This window comes from Sebastes fasciatus, chromosome 23 (assembly GCF_043250625.1).
Source record: "Sebastes fasciatus isolate fSebFas1 chromosome 23, fSebFas1.pri, whole genome shotgun sequence".
Lineage (NCBI taxonomy): Eukaryota > Metazoa > Chordata > Actinopteri > Perciformes > Sebastidae > Sebastes > Sebastes fasciatus.
The window spans coordinates 4,057,164-4,075,433 of record NC_133817.1 but is presented as its reverse complement, the minus strand read 5'-3'; the positions used below and the strand labels follow the sequence as shown (position 1 = coordinate 4,075,433).

General features: G+C 42.4%; 1 protein-coding gene across 14 annotated transcripts in view; it reads right to left on the bottom strand.

Moving 5' to 3' along the window:
- nav3 (neuron navigator 3) overlaps positions 1-18,270 on the bottom strand; it is a 470,935-nt gene that overhangs the window by 111,444 nt on the left and 341,221 nt on the right. For 12 of the 14 annotated variants that reach the window (XM_074626295.1, XM_074626296.1, XM_074626298.1 and 9 more), the window contains 2 exons: positions 9,452-9,520; positions 1,093-1,235 (listed from right to left, as the gene is read on the bottom strand). In XM_074626295.1, the coding sequence (XP_074482396.1) occupies positions 1,093-1,235; positions 9,452-9,520 (212 nt within the window). The remainder of the gene's footprint in view (positions 1-1,092; positions 1,236-9,451; positions 9,521-18,270) is intronic. The other 2 variants (XM_074626293.1, XM_074626301.1) reach the window with 1 other exon arrangement.

Below are 18,270 nucleotides of genomic sequence, written 5' to 3'. Positions count from 1 at the left end.
TGGATGGCTTTCCTCCGGGGGTTTCTGAACATTGCTGAAAAATGCAATTCTTGTAGAATTGTCAGAAGTTTTTGGTCCCAAATCACAGCATGACTTTTTCTACGGTGTTCCTCAATGTCTTGGTGTCTTAATGTGGTATTTTGGAGGGATTATTGATCACTTTTATCAATTCTCAAGCGGTAACAAATGGCTAAATTTAGCACCAAATCTGTGTAACAAATGATATCAATCCAAATATTGCTGCAAATACTTGAAACATAATAGAGCATGGGAATGACCATCACATACTTCTACTGTTAACCTGCTATCTCCCCCTAAAGACCACCTGCACCCTCCTAAAAAAAGACAGATTGTGGGTCTCAGAGGGTTAAAATCAAAGATCTCATTAGTTAGACGACATTATATGATTCCATGCTGTATATTGCGAGCCAAAGCAAAACTGTCTCTCATTATAACGCCATAAACTCCTCACGAATGGTTTTAATTATTAAAACGACTGTGAGCAGTGGGATCGATTTGAATTATTATTATGAGCCAATAAGTCACGATAAATCCGCCGAATGTGCCAAAAAGGAAATCTTAAAGCTATTATGAGTAGTAAGTGAGCCAATAGCGAAGTAATTAAAGCATTGTGAGCAGATATATATTTACTTGTAACAACAGAAAGAGGCCGTTAAAGAAATTATTTATTTGTGCATAATCAATTTTGTGTTAAATAAACTGCCAAAAAATCTGCTGTGAGACCCTTCTCTCAAAAACATAATCACTCTGATTAGCTTCATCATGCTTGACGGAGCTGAATTCGCCCCTTCGGTCGTCCCCTCAAATGGCTTTTGCCGTGCTGTGAAAACTCTATTTAATGGCATCCATTATAACTCACTTGGAATAAAGAACTGGGGGATGATTCAGCAGACTGGTGAAAGACTGGCAAAGTGAGGGACCGGTTCTCTCTGCAGCCTCGTCTGTCTGAGTCAGTGGTGCCACCAAGTGGTTCGGATGGAGAATGTAAAATGCTCCATCCTACCATCAACTTCTACTCCAGCTCTCTGACAATATCACAATCTTGTGTTGTAGTACTAGTCATATCCTCACCTCTGTCGTTGCCGCTGGCATACTGAAGAGGCTTGCTCTTGTCGATGCTGTTGAAGCTTTGGCTGCGGCGGTTGAGGTTGGACGAGCCCGGGCTCCTGGAGGCCCCGCTGCCTGCAGCAGGAACTCTGGAGGGGCCTGGTAACCTGCAAGAGAAGGGATTGGATGTTAAGATAACATATTTGAAGTAGAGCTCATCTGGGAGGGCAGAAATATGTCTACATGACAATATTACATTGTAAATCATTGTCTGCACCCACCGGAGACTTAACTTATTGCTGCCTTTAGAGCAGCTTTTCCTCAGACGAGGTTTTGAATAAATAAAACTCTCATGCACATTCAAAGAGTTATTGGTTGCTGTAATTGTTCCTCTTCTCCATACCCATGAGGAAACTCCATTCCTATGTACTAGGGATGTCACAATACTACAATTTAGTAGTCAATACCAAAACCAGTGAAATTACATTATTCACGATACCATGGTAAAAAAACAAAAACAAAACAATAAATCCTATGTACATCAACATACACTCCTTTATTACAGTCTGCATACTGTTATTTGCGATGTGATGTGCATGACTGCATGTGATTATCATAAAGTGGGCATGTCTGTAAAGGGGAGACTCGTGGGTACCCATAGAACCCATTTACATTCACATATCTGGAGGTCAGAGGTCAAGGGACCCCTTTGAAAATGGCCATGAGAGTTTTTCCTCGCCAAAATTTAGTAAAAGTTTGCAGCGTTATTTAGCCTCCTTCATGACAAGCTAGTATGACATGGTTGGTACCAATGGATTCTTTAGGTTTTCTAGTTTCATATGATACCAGTATCTTCACTCTAGATCTAAAACTGAGCACGCTACAACCTAACGAGAGTTGCGTTAATGCGTTGAAGAAATTAGTGTCGTTAAAAGCTTGGACAACCCTCTGGCCTCTAGGGACCAAAGCTATGGTCTCCTCCGCGTCCTCCGACCGCGGCCAACACTGTTTAACAGACGGGCTTCACTAGATGCAACTTTGCGGTTTTGGAGCTTCCGCGTAGTTCGTGTTGGAGTCCGAGTCTGATCAGCGTAGCCACATGCGAGCGTGCATGGGACACCGACCTGCAATGATTTATACGTCTAAGAAGTTACAAACAGTCCCTTTAAGATAGACTTGAAAAACTTGTGAACCTGTCCTTTAAATTGGAGCCGTGGATGGTGAGAAACCCTGCAGATAAAAGACCACAAGTTAGGCGAAGAAAGTCCGACTCCCTATAAGTTGAAAGAGTCTCTCCGTTGTGTCGTGAATACTGACCCTGGGCTCGGTGTGTGAGATGAAGAGAGATCAAGAGAGTGCTGTGAGACAGAGCGTGTGTGTTCCACTGTGGGTTGAGAAAGAAGGATGAAAGAAGGAGGTGAACTCTGGTGAAACTATGTGACAGAATATAGAAAGACACAAAAGTCAGCTTCATGACAGGTCAACTGAGATCCGTCAGCACTCATGAAAACAGACGACGGAGACGATGCGACGGCTCTTTATTCCCTCCTCCATGTTTAGTCACTATGCCTTTCTGTCTTCACTGACACTGTATAGAGAAACAGAGGCTTACACGCACACCTACCGGGGAGGGTTTTTGTGTTTCTCAGTCTCTCTACACACTTTCGCATAATCTCCTTTCTACTCAACAGAGTCAAAGCTGCCAGTGTCAAATGTTGATTTGCCGCGCCGCAGCTGGAGGATTTTCACGACTCCCACGAGGACAATAAAAGAATTATCTCATCAAAAACCTGTTGTTATTGTACAATAACTTTATATTGCGTTTCGTTTGCACTTTGCCATATGCTTTTACCCATCTGATTTGTTAGTAAGTTATTTCAAAAACAGATTTGGCATCTGGCGTACGGATCACAACAAGATTTATGACAACTGGGATTTATCTCTACCATTAATCTTTACTATTACGGTTTGATGTGATTTTTATGAACTGATTCCGAAGACTGCTTTTTTTACGTCACAGTTTAGTTATATATATGTTTTTTCTTCTTCACGATCTGCTTGTTTGTGACTAGACTGCAGAGGAATCCAATCGAAATGTACGTCTGACAAGAGATAGAAAGACAAGAAGCAGCACAGAGTCTCACAGCGGACAAGGTGGGAGTAAAAGGTAGGTAACGCTGTAAAAAAAAAGGGCACGGAGTGACGACCTTGCCTGCATCAGAGGGCCGTGGGTGTTTCCATTCATAGCCTGCCTCTTTGTCGCTATTAAGAAGGAAAAAAAACGACTTCTGTCTCCCTGCACGAATGCTGCCGTGATGTCCTTTCACAAAGATAATCGATTTGCTACGCCGAATATGTCACTCGCGTCTGTATCGCAGATGGAGACGAGATGTCGGAGGGGAAATTCTTTTTAAAAAGGGTGGAATCCTGAAGTGGTCAAAACCCCCCCGACGGAAAAAAACCCCAACATATTTCATTTGTTCCATTTTGTCTTTTTTCGGCTCTGACATAATAAAACTAAACAAACAGAAATTGACATGTAGCATTGATTAAAAACTTGATTATACGTTATAAAACACTGCCCCGAAGAGCCGGTTTATTCCTTTGGCAAATAGAAGTAGCTATGATGAACTTCATCTGGATGTTCTCTTCTCCATGATTCACTTTCTGCTTTTTCTTTATACACTATCAAACACACCAAGTCAAACTTTATTTTGTCACACTGGTTGCAACTGATAAGAAAGGCGACAGAGTGACCAAATCAATAGTGGTACTGGAGAAGCAATCTTTTATTTCCCCAGAGTGCCCGTTCGACACTTCAGGATGCGGATCAGTAATACAGCAGAATTAAAAGCTGGTGATCTGCCTTTTGGCCTCAAACACATCACTGGATCTGGAATCTATTTGGTCCAAATTCTAAGAGAGATAGTCATGAAAAGACGTCTGCAACACGCACTGCTGCCAGCACCCTACTAATGCACAATCCACATCTCAAGTTTACAGATACAGATACAGAATACTCTTTATTATAGGGCTGTCGATCGATTAAAATATGTAATTGCTATTAATCGCAAGGGAGATTTGTCAAGTATTTAATACTCTTATCAACATGGGAGTGGGCAAATATGCTGCTTTATGCAAATGTATGTATATATTTATTATTGGAAATCAATTAACAACACAAAACAATGACAAATATTGTCCAGAAACCCTCACAGGTACTGCATTTAGCATAAAACAATATGCTCACATCATAACATGACACACTCAAGCCCAACACTCAAGCTGCGATTATCCTAGAGGTCACCACAGGTCAAAAATGCAATGAAATGTCTGCTATGAGGACTAACATCATCACACATAAATACAATTGGGCTCATTGGATCCACGAGAGTATAGTTGGTACCAATGGGTTCCTTAGGTTTTCTAGTTTCATATGATATTTGTACCTTCGCTCTAGCTCACCAAACCTCCTGCAGCACCTGAAAGACAGTACAGATGGTCGGGGTTTGCAGGTCTCAGGGGGTTGAACAAAGTCTGCAACACATACTGCAGCTTGTCTCAGTGGAATGCACAATCCACATCTCAGTTTACGGAGACTTTTTATGAAGTATTTTTTTGACTTGACACATGAAATATCACTGTTTTCACAGACTACACAATAAAAAAAACATGTATCACCTGGCCATGCTAACACCACTGCTATAGGACAGCTCACTAACTGATGTCAGTGAAGCAAATGATGCTCTAAGCTGCAGGGTTTATCAGACAAACCATCCGCTGCATTCTCTGATAAAACAAGAAACACAGAAAGCATGCAATGAAAAATTCAGCACTCCTCCTATATTGCAGTGGAGGGACTGCTGCAAAAGTTTACTCTGGGTGTCCCCCTTGAAAAATAGAACAAGGCTCAGCGATGAAGCAACCTGCACAGCGTGAAGTCGGAGCAAAACTGCCTAATAAGTCGGTCCGTGTGCTGAACGATGCAAACATTGTTTTTGCACAGGCACTTGTTCAAAAATAAAAAAAATGTGCTCAAGTGCAAAAAAAAATAAGTGACATCAAGAAGCAGCAGATCCCAAAACATCTGACGGCGGCGACACCAGCAGACTTCACTCTGATTAGAAAAAGCTGATCCAAGCCTGAGACTTGGTGGTCTGCTCTGAGCTGCAGAGGTGGTCTGAGGCTGCCACTCACACATGGACTAGTAGAGTAGCAAACCCATAATACAGAGAGAAAAGGAGAGAAATGACTAGGGGTGGGAAAAAATCAATTCACCTATGAAATTTTCATGAATTTGAAATTGATTTTTTGATGCCAGAATCAATATATTTGCTTCATTTGAGTCTATGCGGAGGTAGAAGGAAGTTTTTATTGTTGTAGTCTGAGTAACGTGACGTCATATCTGCACCCTCACATGTTAAATCCAGCGTGGTAAACACTACACATCCAGTAAAGTATGGAAACACTTTGGGTTTCATGCATTGACAGGAAAAGCAGAGCTAGACATCACGGCTAAAGCTGCATGCTAACTCTGTCACGGACAGGAAACATTATAGTATCGCGGTAACGTGGCGGTCATTCAGCGGTCGACGCTACAACTGTAGAGCACCCATATACTGACATTTATGTTAAATGCATTCAAACGGCCCCGATGGAGCTGACCATGGATGGATAAAGAGAACGGAGCTGACGGGAGAGCTAGAGACCACCTTGGAGAAGTTAGAGGAAGTAGACACGTGGGACTACGTCCGGTTTTCAAAATAAGGTGTTAACAAAGGGAACTGTATATACAAAAATACATAAATTTTTACTGTATTAATTAGAGATTTTCCAAAGTAAAAGTCCCTAGAAGTGTATGATTCAACTTTTTCCCATGGTCTAGTGTTAAAAAACTTTAAAAAAGAAAATCGCAATAAATCCTAATATCGAATTGCAACACTGAAAAATCGCAATACATATCGAATCCACACCCATCCTTTAGTACAATCAACAAGGGAAGGAATGGAAGAGAGTGAGAGAGCAAACAATTAAAAGAAGACATGAAGAAAGAACAAAGGAGAGAATTGAAAGAACGGGAGTGAAAGGGAAATGTGCTCAGATAGGGAGAGAGAATCAGAGAGAAAAAAAATAGTGTAGCTGCAAACCCAGGCAGAGAAGATGAGAGATAAACAGTGAGAAAATGAGGCAATTCAAATGGAAATCAGAGGAAGTCCCTTTTATCATAAGATTCTTTCATCTCGCAAAATACATGTTTGATAATGCATCAGCAAAATGGAGCGTGAGAGGGGAAATGAAATTCTGGACAATGATTTTGTTTTATGACGTACTCTGGGGAAGTGTATCAGACACAGAGGACGGCGAGGTGAGGACGAGAGAGGGAACGGACAAACACATCATTCAGCCTGTTAGTCAGTCGCCGGCTCTCCACCAGAGGAGGGGAGCACTTACGATTAACTTCTCCTGCCGAGGTTCGGCCAGCGATTATGCCAACTTCCACTCTCCAGTTTGCCTGAGTGCAGGTTATCTGGTGCAGCCAGCCGGGAGTTCACACTACCTTCAGGCTGAAGCCACCTCGGGCTCAGTAAAGTGGAAGAAAGATACCACAGGCTAGCGGGAGGCCAACAAGCTGTCAAACATCACCCCCTGTTGCAAAGACGGTGAACTTTAAGGACCATATTTCAGCACTTTTAGAATAATAATCAAATCTATTTTTGCATTATTGCTAGATTTTTCCAAACCCTGAGTGTTTTAAATGGATATTTTTCTACTGGTTCAGGTCCGCCACTGATTTCTATTCTATATTTTATGAAAAATCAATGAGCAGACTTCTTGAAACTAGGGATGCATTGATCCAACTTTTTCAGTCCCAATACCGATACCTGAGCTTTGGTTATTGGATCCGATACCAGTGTATAATTAATAAGTTGTATGCCTCGCTGTGTGGAAGTGACTGGGATCATTCATTAATGTGTAAGGCAACATCAGGCTTGACTTAAACATTGCTTTCTTAACTTTGTAAAACAAAATGTAACGATTAAATACTAAGGCTGGCAAATTTTTTATCTGCTCAAAATGTACCTTAAAGGGAGATTTGTCAAGTATTTATCAACATGTGTGCCCATCACAAGTGCTCTGTAGCATATGCATAGATAGATGCTGATCATGGGTGACCCCCAGGGGTAAAAGTAAAAGCACTTGTGTGTGTTTGCACCAGGTCAGTTTGTTCAGACTGTAAAGCTGTTATAGTTTTGGTCAGGTGTCTTCAACAAACAAAGAACCACAGAGCGGTTCATCAGAAAGAAAGAAATGAGTACCGACGAGAGGAAGCAAGCCATTCTGAAGTGTAGAGATGCACAACAAGCTCTATATCGGCACCCATAATAATCATCCTTGGAAAGCCGAGCATAAAACTATGAAACCACCTCTTGTCTTGAGCCTATGTAGCCATTTCTCTGTGCAAACTTAACTGGTATGAACACCAAAGAATATAAGTAATACCCAGCTGGATAGCATGAGTCTAAACAAAACTGCAAGACAGTGGACCTGTTCCCGTCCCTGCAAGTGGAAAGAGCAGTTGTTGCTATTGTAAAGAAGGTAGTTCACTTCAGCTCTGGCTAACGAGCACAACGTCTCATAAAGAGCGCACTAAAAACTCCAGCACCTTGAGGGGAACGCTCGTCGCCGCATTCAGCACAGCATGCGAGAGGAGACATCAATTGTTTTCCCATTTTAGAAGCGCTAAAACTTTCTCGCTTCGGGCGAATAGGAGAGGAGACACAATTCACGGGGATTAAAAATAACTCCTCAGATTGCGAGAAAGCAATTAAACGCGGTAATCACGCTCGTATGAATGAGGACGGGGGAACGGTTTCACTATCACCACTCGCTGACCTCCAATACATGTCTTTTCTTTGGTTGTCAGTGATGAGAGAGGGCAGATTACCACCCATAGGACCGGAGCTGCTGGCTACAGCATTTTTGCCATTGCTCAGTTGCGGCTGGAGAGGAATTATTTGCCAACACGCTGTTTCCTCGCTGCCTCTGAGCTGGAACAAATGCTGCAAGCATCAGACAACTGGACCCTGGGGTGTTCATACAGTATGTGTGGGAGATTTGTGGCTCTCACATGTACAGAACTGCTCATATGCACGAACATTAAAATGTGTACAGTAGGCGTACAACAGGCATGAGCGTCTAAACGCTTATGTTAATGAGACGGTAGGAAGGTCAGTGGCCCTGTGTGTGTGTTTGATAGGTTTACCAGCTCACACCTCAAGAGTAGCTTGAAGCCTGTGGTTCCCTGACTGCTGGCTACAGCTCAGAGCCTGGCAACACAAACAGTGTCATTATAACGTCTGGTAGCTTATTTAGCAGCCGCTTTCTTTGCCAAGATGTGTAAAAGGGCTATTCCCGAAGGACGCATCACACAGAACAGCACTTCTCGAGTAGTAAAAGCACTGGACTGAGGACAGAGAGGCTCAAATGCATGTAAACTACTTGTGTGAAAACTTTGGAGCGATCCTCGAGTTCCTTTTTTTAGTGTTTGGAGCGACCTTTCTGGTGAAAATGACTCACTGATGTGTTCATGCACTGAGCTCCATCAGCTGGTCACTGGAAGGTGAATGTTCTTTCTTCACGTATTCAGTAGGGTTGTTAAAGTTAAGGCGATAAAAACACATTAACGCAAATTAGTTTTAACGCCACTAATTTCTTTAACGCATTAAGGCAACTTGCAATTTCTAGGGTGTAGCGGGCTCAGTTTTAGGAATCCACTGGTACCAACCATGTCATGCTAGTTTGTTGTGAAGGAGGTTAAATAACGCTCCAAACTTACACTAAATTGTAGTGAGGCTAAAATATATTTTAAACTTGCCTTATTCATTCTAGCTCTAAAACTGAGCCCGCTATAAGTTGCAAGTTGCATTAATGCATTAAAGAAACTAGTGGCGTTAAAACAAATTTACGTTAATGTGTTATTATTGCGTTAACTTTGACAGCCCTTATCCTATATCTTGTCAATCGCTTGTTCGAAAGGTTTTGTACAAGCACCTTCACAGTTACATGTGTGCCTATTTGATTGCACTATACTTGACGTTAATGAGAAGAACGGGTTTAATTAGGTTGAATCACCTGTGAAAAAGTCACATCTACGCCCTGCTGAAGTATCCTCGAGCAAAACACTAAATGCATACCAGCTGCTCTCTAGCTGACCCCGACCTTTGACCTCCCTGAGGTGTTAACACGGTATCACCAAAACATGAAAAGCAAAGTGGACAATCGTATGAATCCACAGGGTCACGCATAAAGCACTTAAAAAACATAGTTTGAGAATCAAATCAAATAAGATAAAGGAGGTAGATGAAGCGTTTGCCGTATTTACCTCGTGTTTTTCTTCTGTGGCGACCCTAATCCACTGTGGCCCGGAGGACTTGCATATCGTGCTGTGAGACTGAAGAGAGAGCAGAGGACAGACAGACAGTTAGAGGAGGAATGAGACCAGAGTAGTGCTGGAATTTTCTTAATCCATGCCTTAATGTAATAATGTGCGTGAGAGGAGTCATTCAGATAGAAGCAGAGAGAAGAAGACGAAGAAGAGATAACCAAGGAGAGAGAAGAAGAAGCACATAGTACATGCTGTACTGGAGCATACCATTTCACATGATGGCTCACATATGTTTATCACCACACGCATATGACTAAGCCAATAACATGTCTCAATCCATTTATAGGTCCGCTGACATAAAACAGCTAGAAAAACTTTCACGATCAATTTCGCGGTGGCATCGTTTGAAGAAAAACCCCCGAGACACAACACGCGAGGCAGAGGCCAAGGAAATGCCCACAGCATCAGTCACAGTTTATAACCCGACACTCACTGTTAGTCATTCACGGAGAGACGGGAATTAACGCGGGCTGCCTCGGCGTTCGTCTTTCACAGGAAGTAGTTAAGCTACTTGTAGAGTGCTTTATGAACAAAGAGATGCCTTTAATCATTACGCGTACACCCTGTAAACAATGAAGAGTGGAAGGCCAGGTGGCAAGGCTGTTGTTTATTCCTGTGTGAACTGCATGACTCGCAAACCATGTGAGTGTTTCTCACTTGTTGTCATCAACTGAGTGAACAGAGCCTCGATTCAAAGCCCCTCTATATCAACTAGACATATTTTCTTGTTTAACTAACGTTAGTAGGCTAAACGCCTGGGAGGAAATATTGTTTGTGGCTGGCTTGATTGCTAAACAAGCGAGTGAAAACTAAACTCAAAGCAACAGTATCATTTAACTTTGGCCAATAAGGAAAGAAAGCTTCTTGACTGACATTCTGTGTGCCTCAGCCGGCATAACGTTAGTGTTGAAAAGTGTCTTTTTATGCTATTTTTCCACTCTTTCAAACAAATAAAACTACATTTTTACCAGCAAATTATGAACAAAACCACACACAAACATAAAAAAAGACAAGTGTTGAAAATATTAACCAAAATATTAACATTATATTGCAGTCAGTGTGGCATGCTTAGCTTACGTTAGTGGGTAAATGGTAAATGGACTTGCTTTTATACAGCGCTTTTCTAGTCTTCTGACCACTCACAGCGCTTTACACTACATGTCAGCATTCACCCATTCATACACCCATTCACACACTGATGGCAGAGGCTGCTAAGGTGCCAACCTGTCCATCAGGATCTAATCTAAATACTCATTCACACACCTATGCCTTCGGGAGCAATTTGGGGTTAAGTGTCTTGCTCAAGGACACATCGACATGTGACCCGGAGCAGCCGGGGATCGAACCACCGACCTTCCGATTGGTGGACGACCTGCTCCAACCCTTTGAGCCACAGCCGCCCTAACAAAGCCCCCCCCCCTTCTTGACTGTTACACATTACACAAATAAGCTTTTATTCATACCTTCCACAGGCTGACCAGAGAACAAAAACACTTCCAAGCAGTTCGTTTTGAGGCGGGAGCCGCGGTACTTCAACAACTGTACAGTAAAACTGTCTTAACTGTCCTCCTCAATGACCAGAGCAGTTTGAGCTTCAGCTGGAGGACAGAAGGAAGCAACAAACACCAGCAGTCTGTTTAGACGCCCCTCTTTTACTGACAACAAGGAACAACTTGTTCTCTGTTTTGTGATTGTGGGCTGCTGGTGTGGCGTTGGTGAGTGAAAGTGGACTGGGACAATAAACTACCTATGCTGGGGGACTGAGTGACGCACTGCCGTCATCACATCTTATTCTCCGCTCTGTCTGCTTTTAGTGTGATGAGTTCTCAACTTTGCATGAAACTGAATAGAAACAAATGCCAACAGACCGGATCAGATATCAAGCCGATACTGATTCAAATTGCTGGATCGGATATCGGTGACAACGGGGCCGATCTATTCAATTCAATTCTATGTTTATATACCATATTCATTATATACTGGCATTTTAATGACTGATTTTTGAGCGATTTATTGCTGCATTAAAAGGGTTTACGTTTGATTTATATTCCTGATAATTTTGAAAAAGTTTTACCAAGTTGCTTTTGTGTGATTTATTTATTACATTTTGTTTTACAAAGTTAGGAAAGCAATGTTTAAAGGTCCCATATTATAAAAAAAGTGAGATTTTCATGTCTTTTATATTATAAAGCAGGCTTAAGTGCTTTAATAAATACTGTTAAACTATCAAAACACTCAATATACGGAGAAATACACACAGCCCGCATTCAGAAATTGCGCGTTTGAAACAAGCTGTTAGGATTTCTGTCCATTTGTGATGTCACAAATATACAATATTTACACCATTACACGGTTTTAAACGTAAACATTCTATATGTGTCCCGGTTTATTTCCTGTTGCAGTGTATGTGAATGAAATCAGCTGACAGGAAGTAAACATGGACCCAAACTGTTGCCTAGCAACGCAATTCCGTTGAAATGTACTAAAACGGAGCGTTTCAGACAGAGGATAAATACAGGTACATTCAGGCAGACAGTATGAGGAAAATAAAGTTTTTTTTTTAACATTACAGCATGTAAACATGTTCTAGTAGAAACACAAAATACAAGTATGAACCTGAAAATGAGCATGATATGGGACCTTTAAGTCAAGGCCAATACTCAAAGCCCAGGTATGGCTATCAGGACTGTAAAAGTCGGATTGGAGCATCCCTAGTCGTAATATTGCGTTGAGTGGAATATGATCACAAGGACAAGAGAATAAACCATGAATTATTATATTATAGGAATTACACCCCCCAGATATACCATCAGAAATTGGTATTTATAAGGAATAGGGTTCAGTACAAGTATCGGCCATGACTTTTATCAACCTCTTTCTCAAAGCATAATTTCCTTTTATGCAGAAGTACAACAAAAGGAGGACAGGGACAGAAGTTTCCGTCCTTGGTGAGGCGATTTCTCAGTCAATATATTGAATAAATTTCATCATTCTGTGGAATCAAATCAGCCGTCACAGAGAGAGCGACAGTGTGATATTTAAGGCTTTTGTTCAGAAGAGGTCAAGCTGTGAGCGACAAGGATCTTTTAAGGTGCTGAGCGAAATTTTAATTAGCTGTCTGACTCTCTTAAAGTCTGTCTTTCGGTTCCCATTCTCTGTTAACACACATTTCTCATCTGCCTCTGCTGCAGATGCACTCCCACACACACAAAGTCTTTCTCTATTTACGCCTCTCCCTCCGAGTCTGGACGACGCTTTTTAAAACACCTGTGATAAAGTGCCGAGTCACTGTGCGTTTCTAATTGACCTTGCAGGGTTTTCATGATGCGGCGATATGCTAACGAGCTCCGGAGCAGACAGCAGAACAGAGGGGAAACAGGTTCAGGTCCATTATGGCGGCGAGGCGAGCACCTTCGTATGGTGTTATTAATAAACTATATGATACATGACACGTCGGTTAATGATGTCTGGCAACTAAATACAGCCCCGCAACACATTTCATCTCCCAGTGGTATGTTTTGTGCTCTATTAAATACCCTAAATGGCACTTAGCACACAGACAGGACAAGCTTAGACAGAGATTAATGGAGCCTGTCACACTGCAAAATGCTTTTTCAGCGTTTCGATGGAAAAAAGGGGGTCGAGCTTAAATTTGTGTATCAGATTCCTCTCTAAGGAAAGCTTTTGTGCTTTTGTTTTGTTTTCTGTTGTTCATATTCAGGGTGGGAGTGCAGACGGTGCAGGGCTGTTAGCAAGGGTTATCTTTAAAAGCATTTAAAACACAAGTGGCTTTTTCTGCTATTTTCTCACTCTTTAAACAAACAAAACTACATTTTTACCAGCAAATTACGAACAAAACCACACACAAACATAGAAAAAAAGAACAAGTAACATTAGCATTCATATCTCACTCTTTTAAAAAAGAAAACTACATTTTTTACCAGCAAATTATGAACAAAACTACACACAAACATAGACAGATCGGCTAAAACAGAGATTAATGGAGCCTGTCATACTCCAAAATGCTTTTTCAGCGTTTCGATGGAAAAAAGGGGTCAAGCTTATTCTTCTTTCTGTCTTTCTCTTGTTCATATTCAGAGTGGGAGCGCGATGCAGGGGGGTAACTTTAAAGGGCAGCAAAGGGCGCAGAAGTCTGAGAGAAGGTAGTGTGAGTGAAGCTCATGTAGGAGCAGTTGTATATGACAGTAAGAGAAATCAGGAGTGCTGTGGTTCATTTTTCCACCACAAGGCCCATCCTGACCTCCACCCCCCCAACCTCCAGCTTTATAAAATGCAATGAAACATGAAGGCAATGGTATAGAGTCCCCAGCCTGGAGTGCTTATCCAACCCGCAGCATTTAAGATCTTTCCAATGTGGAAAAAGAGACACCAGAACTCATGAGGGCAGGATCTAGGACTGGGGGAAAAGGGGGGATGGGGTGGAGGTGAAGAGGAGAAGGAGATGGAGAAGGAGAAGGAGGGGGGGGTGACCAGTCTGTCACTTTTGATCCAATACAACATACATCAACGGGGCCTCCGTTTAATAGTCCACGACACTGCGGCGCGCATGCGAGCGATATTGGATGCCTCCGCTGTCCTATTAAATGTGAGTGATATCAGTTTTCAGCTTGATTGTAGCCGCAGCCCTGAGGCCAGACGCAAACTGAGGGGTTCGGGATCCAACATGGCGTGCGTTCAGCCGCTCGGGGCCAACGTGATGACAGCAGGTAATGAGATGTCATACGACCTTCTTATCCAACGTGGCCCTTTCAAAGCCCTATCAGCAGCTGTTGAATCAGCTATACTTCTAGCATTGTTGCTTGGATGCAGTCACATATATCCATCCGAGTGTGACACAGTCAACTGAATATAACTGTGGACTGATACTTGTTATGTTACAACATGTTGCACTCAGCGTCTACAGGTGGCTGCTGTGTAAATTGTGTATTTACTGTATGCTGCATCTCACCAGCATTAATGGTGTACACAGAATAATCTACAGTAGTTGAAGCTCTTGCATCATCTTGAACCTATATCCCGTATTACCAATATATCCACAAGTCCACCAACAACACAAATAGGTCACTAGGGGTGCACTGGTGGCATGATGACCTAGGGGTTTAGGGCACGGTGATGGGCCACAACCATAGACTGTATATAAGAAGCGGACGTAGTCACTGTGACGTCATCCATTGGTTTGTAGACTGGCGTTCTGAAGCCTCGAGTTGGACATTTTGCAACCAGAAGTGACACAAGAGGGTACAACTGAACGCTGAAAAAGACATTTTTAGGCGACCAAAAAGGTTATGATTAACTTTCATGAACTTTCAGTCAGGGAAAGAGCATCGTTAAAAGAAACAGTGACTGTTAGCAGGACATCGGATGCAAGCAGTGGTGACTTTAGTGTCTTGTTATGTGCAACCATCCACCCTGACCTTCTCCTAATGAGGCTTTGAGGTGCTATAACTGCAATACGCCACTATCTATTTGCAACATTCTTCAGGATACAGTAGAAGACTAAGTATTGCAATACAACGCTTCCTCTTGGTGACGGAACCTACATACAGAATTAGTTCAAAACACATGCAGTACAAACTTTTATTGTGTAGTACTCCACTCATCAAAACAAGCTGTTGGCAAGACTTCAACTGAAACTTCTTCTGACAGCATCCCATGACATAGATCAAGAAATGATTCACATCTATGCATTAACAACCTATAATAAAAAGAACACAAGTGGAACCAAACCATTTACCAGTTCATGATGCCACTGACACTAATCCATCCTCCTCATATCACCATGTGTTCTCCAGAAAGATCCAAAACTCCGTTTGCCTCGATGTCACCACACTAAACACACGAGTTAAAAGTGTACCTAGGAGACGAGTCGGGCTTGGCCAGGCTGTTGTTGGCTCTCCCATAAGGCAAACGGCTCTTCCTGTCGCGAGACACGGCGGTGGGAAGGCGTGACGAGCGCCAGACCAGGGGGTCAACTTGTTCGCCCCGGGACATGGTGAGTTAAAGAGGGAGGGTTCGCTGTGCCCTGCTAAGAGCACTGAAAACCCTCCAATGGCTCCGGGCTGTCGCGGCCTGTCCAATAGGGAGTTCCCCTCACAAACACACACACACACCCGTCAGCCCAGCAGGTGCTGTCTATAGAAAGCTCCCCATGTCACAACTGGAGATGTGCGGCAGGCCAAATGTGTCTCTGTCTGTGTGTAAATCTAGCGAGACGGATAATTTGATAATTTAAAAAGCTTAACATTTCTAATTTAAAGCATCCGTTCTTCGTCGAGCTTATCTGATGTTTTACGGAGTTACTCAGACAAGCTGAATCTTCAGGGTTCGGCTCGGGCTCACAGGAATTCATCACTGTGGAAAATTAGAATTAGAAAAGATCGTTTTTATGACTGTATTTAATTACATTTCAGTGCTTCCAAAAGGTGGATGAAAAGGAAAAAGGAGTCTGAACGCCAGCCAGGCGTGAAGCCTCCAACAAAAGGATTGTTACAAATCTTTAAAATCATTTGAAGCTGACGTGGTACGATATGAAAAGGGCAGAGTAAGCTAAGCTGAACATCAAATATATCATTAGTTTGTGCAGTAGTTACTTTACGTACAGTGACTTCTTCAGATAAAGAGTCAAGGTGAGACAAGCATCATAAATTATGCTGCACTGCAGCTCGTACAAAAAAGAACCAAAAAGGATAACGGCCTTTTGTTATCATCTCATTTAAAAGGAAACGAGCAACAAGGTGTTTTACCTAAAACTCAGATTATCATATAAAGACAAGTGAAATATTATAAACGTTATTTTTCTCTACTGTATTTCCGAAGTTCATAAAGAACTTCATCTTTACAGTGAGTGAAATATTCAAACCCCTAAATTACATATTTTTATGGCTGCATCGTTCCATCAAATTGAAATATTCAAGCTGTCTTGTGCATCATTTTATACCCGAGAAGTCAGCCTGAAATATTTGATCTCCATCTTCTTTGGAAACTCTGTGATCTCTGCTAGAAATTCAAAATAAACTTCTGTGGGTTTAAATGATGTTTGACTGCACAGCGTGAGTTCACGATGACTGACGTTATCAGTGAGTCGGTTGCGTTTAAGAGGTCAAAGCATTTCAGAATCAGTTTAGGGAGGATTTTTTTTCTTTACACATGTATTAAAAGTGCAGCAGAAACACTGCATTATAAAAAATTCTTGTAAAATAACAAGTGGATATTGTTTGGACACAGTGGGCAACCTCTGGTTCTGAAAAGTGAAGCCAACGCTGAAGTGCCTTAAACTTGCATTCTCTCTAACAGCCAGCAGGGGGCGACTCCTCTGGTTGCTAAAAGAAGTCTGATTGTATAGAAGTCTATGAGAAAATGAGCCTACTTCTCACTTGATTTATTACCTCAGTAAACATTGTAAACATGAGTTTATGGTCTCAATCACTAGTTTCAAGTCTTCTTCAGTACAGCATGATGTTCATTTAGTAAATGATGGTCCCATTTAGAGTCAGATAGACCATAAAGCAGGGGATGCTTTAGGGCGGGGCTACCTTGTGATTGACAGGTCACTACCACGGCGTTGTCTGGTCTGGGAGTTGTCTGTGTTTTTGTCTTAGAACTTTAACCCTTTCACAGTGTGTATTCAGTTCATGAAAGTTGATATTAACATTTTAGTCGTCTAAAAATGTCTTATTTAGCGTTCGGTTGTACTAACCACCCTCTCATGTCACTTCTGATTAGAAAAAAACAAGATGGCGACAGCTAAAATCCAAGATGATGACGGCCAAAAAACAAACTGGTGACAGCCAAAAACTAAGATTGCGAAGACAAAAACGCCAAACTCTATGATTGGAAATTGTTATCCAGAACTTTGGGATGCAACACTCTGATGTTTAACTCACACACTCATCATCATCTGCCTCCACCACACACACTCTCCAGTCCAGCTGGACAGTCAGGGCCCGAACTCATCACACTTTTCCCAACCTAAGTGACACGAGGCCAAATCACTCGATACCTCCAGGCTGCTCTTCACACAATACAGTATGTGTGGAAATGATAAAATTCATTCTCCACACCAATCCCATCTTCTCGAGCCACGGAGAGAGAGAGAGGCTGAATGGCCCAAACTTTCCCCCAAAAGCTCACCGATTAACGGCTTACTTTATCGCTGACAGACACGGGCTCCATCCTCTGACCTCCACTGCAGCCTTCTGATTAACTTATCAGCCCAGGGGAGTGAGACATTACTGGTGACTCGTGGACAACGAGGGAAAGGGGGTCTATTTGACTGAACCACTTATAGAAGACCTTCCTCCATGAATTCTCCGTCTTATCGGTGGAGAATATCTCATCAACCTCAAATAGCAACTAACCAACTTGTTATTAGACACTTCCTTGTATGTTGTGATGCTGAACTTCTATTGTCAGTATGTGTGTGTTCAAACTTAACTGTTCGGTGTGTGTGAGAGCGTTCTCCACCTGTTGTGGGTGGAGGGGGGGAGGCGAGAGAAATGAGAGGCAGCTGTGCCGCTAATAACTTCCCATACACACACTCGATACACTGACCCCATCGCTACCGCCTCCTAACTCGCCCAAACAGAGCGGGGCTAAAGCGCTCGACGATATCGACTTACCCATATGCCCCTCTCCTCAAGTGCTGAGACTAACTGCTCCTGTTGCACTGATTCTATGCACACACACACACTCACACACACACACTGCAGTGCCAAACGGAGCGGCCGTGCAGTAAC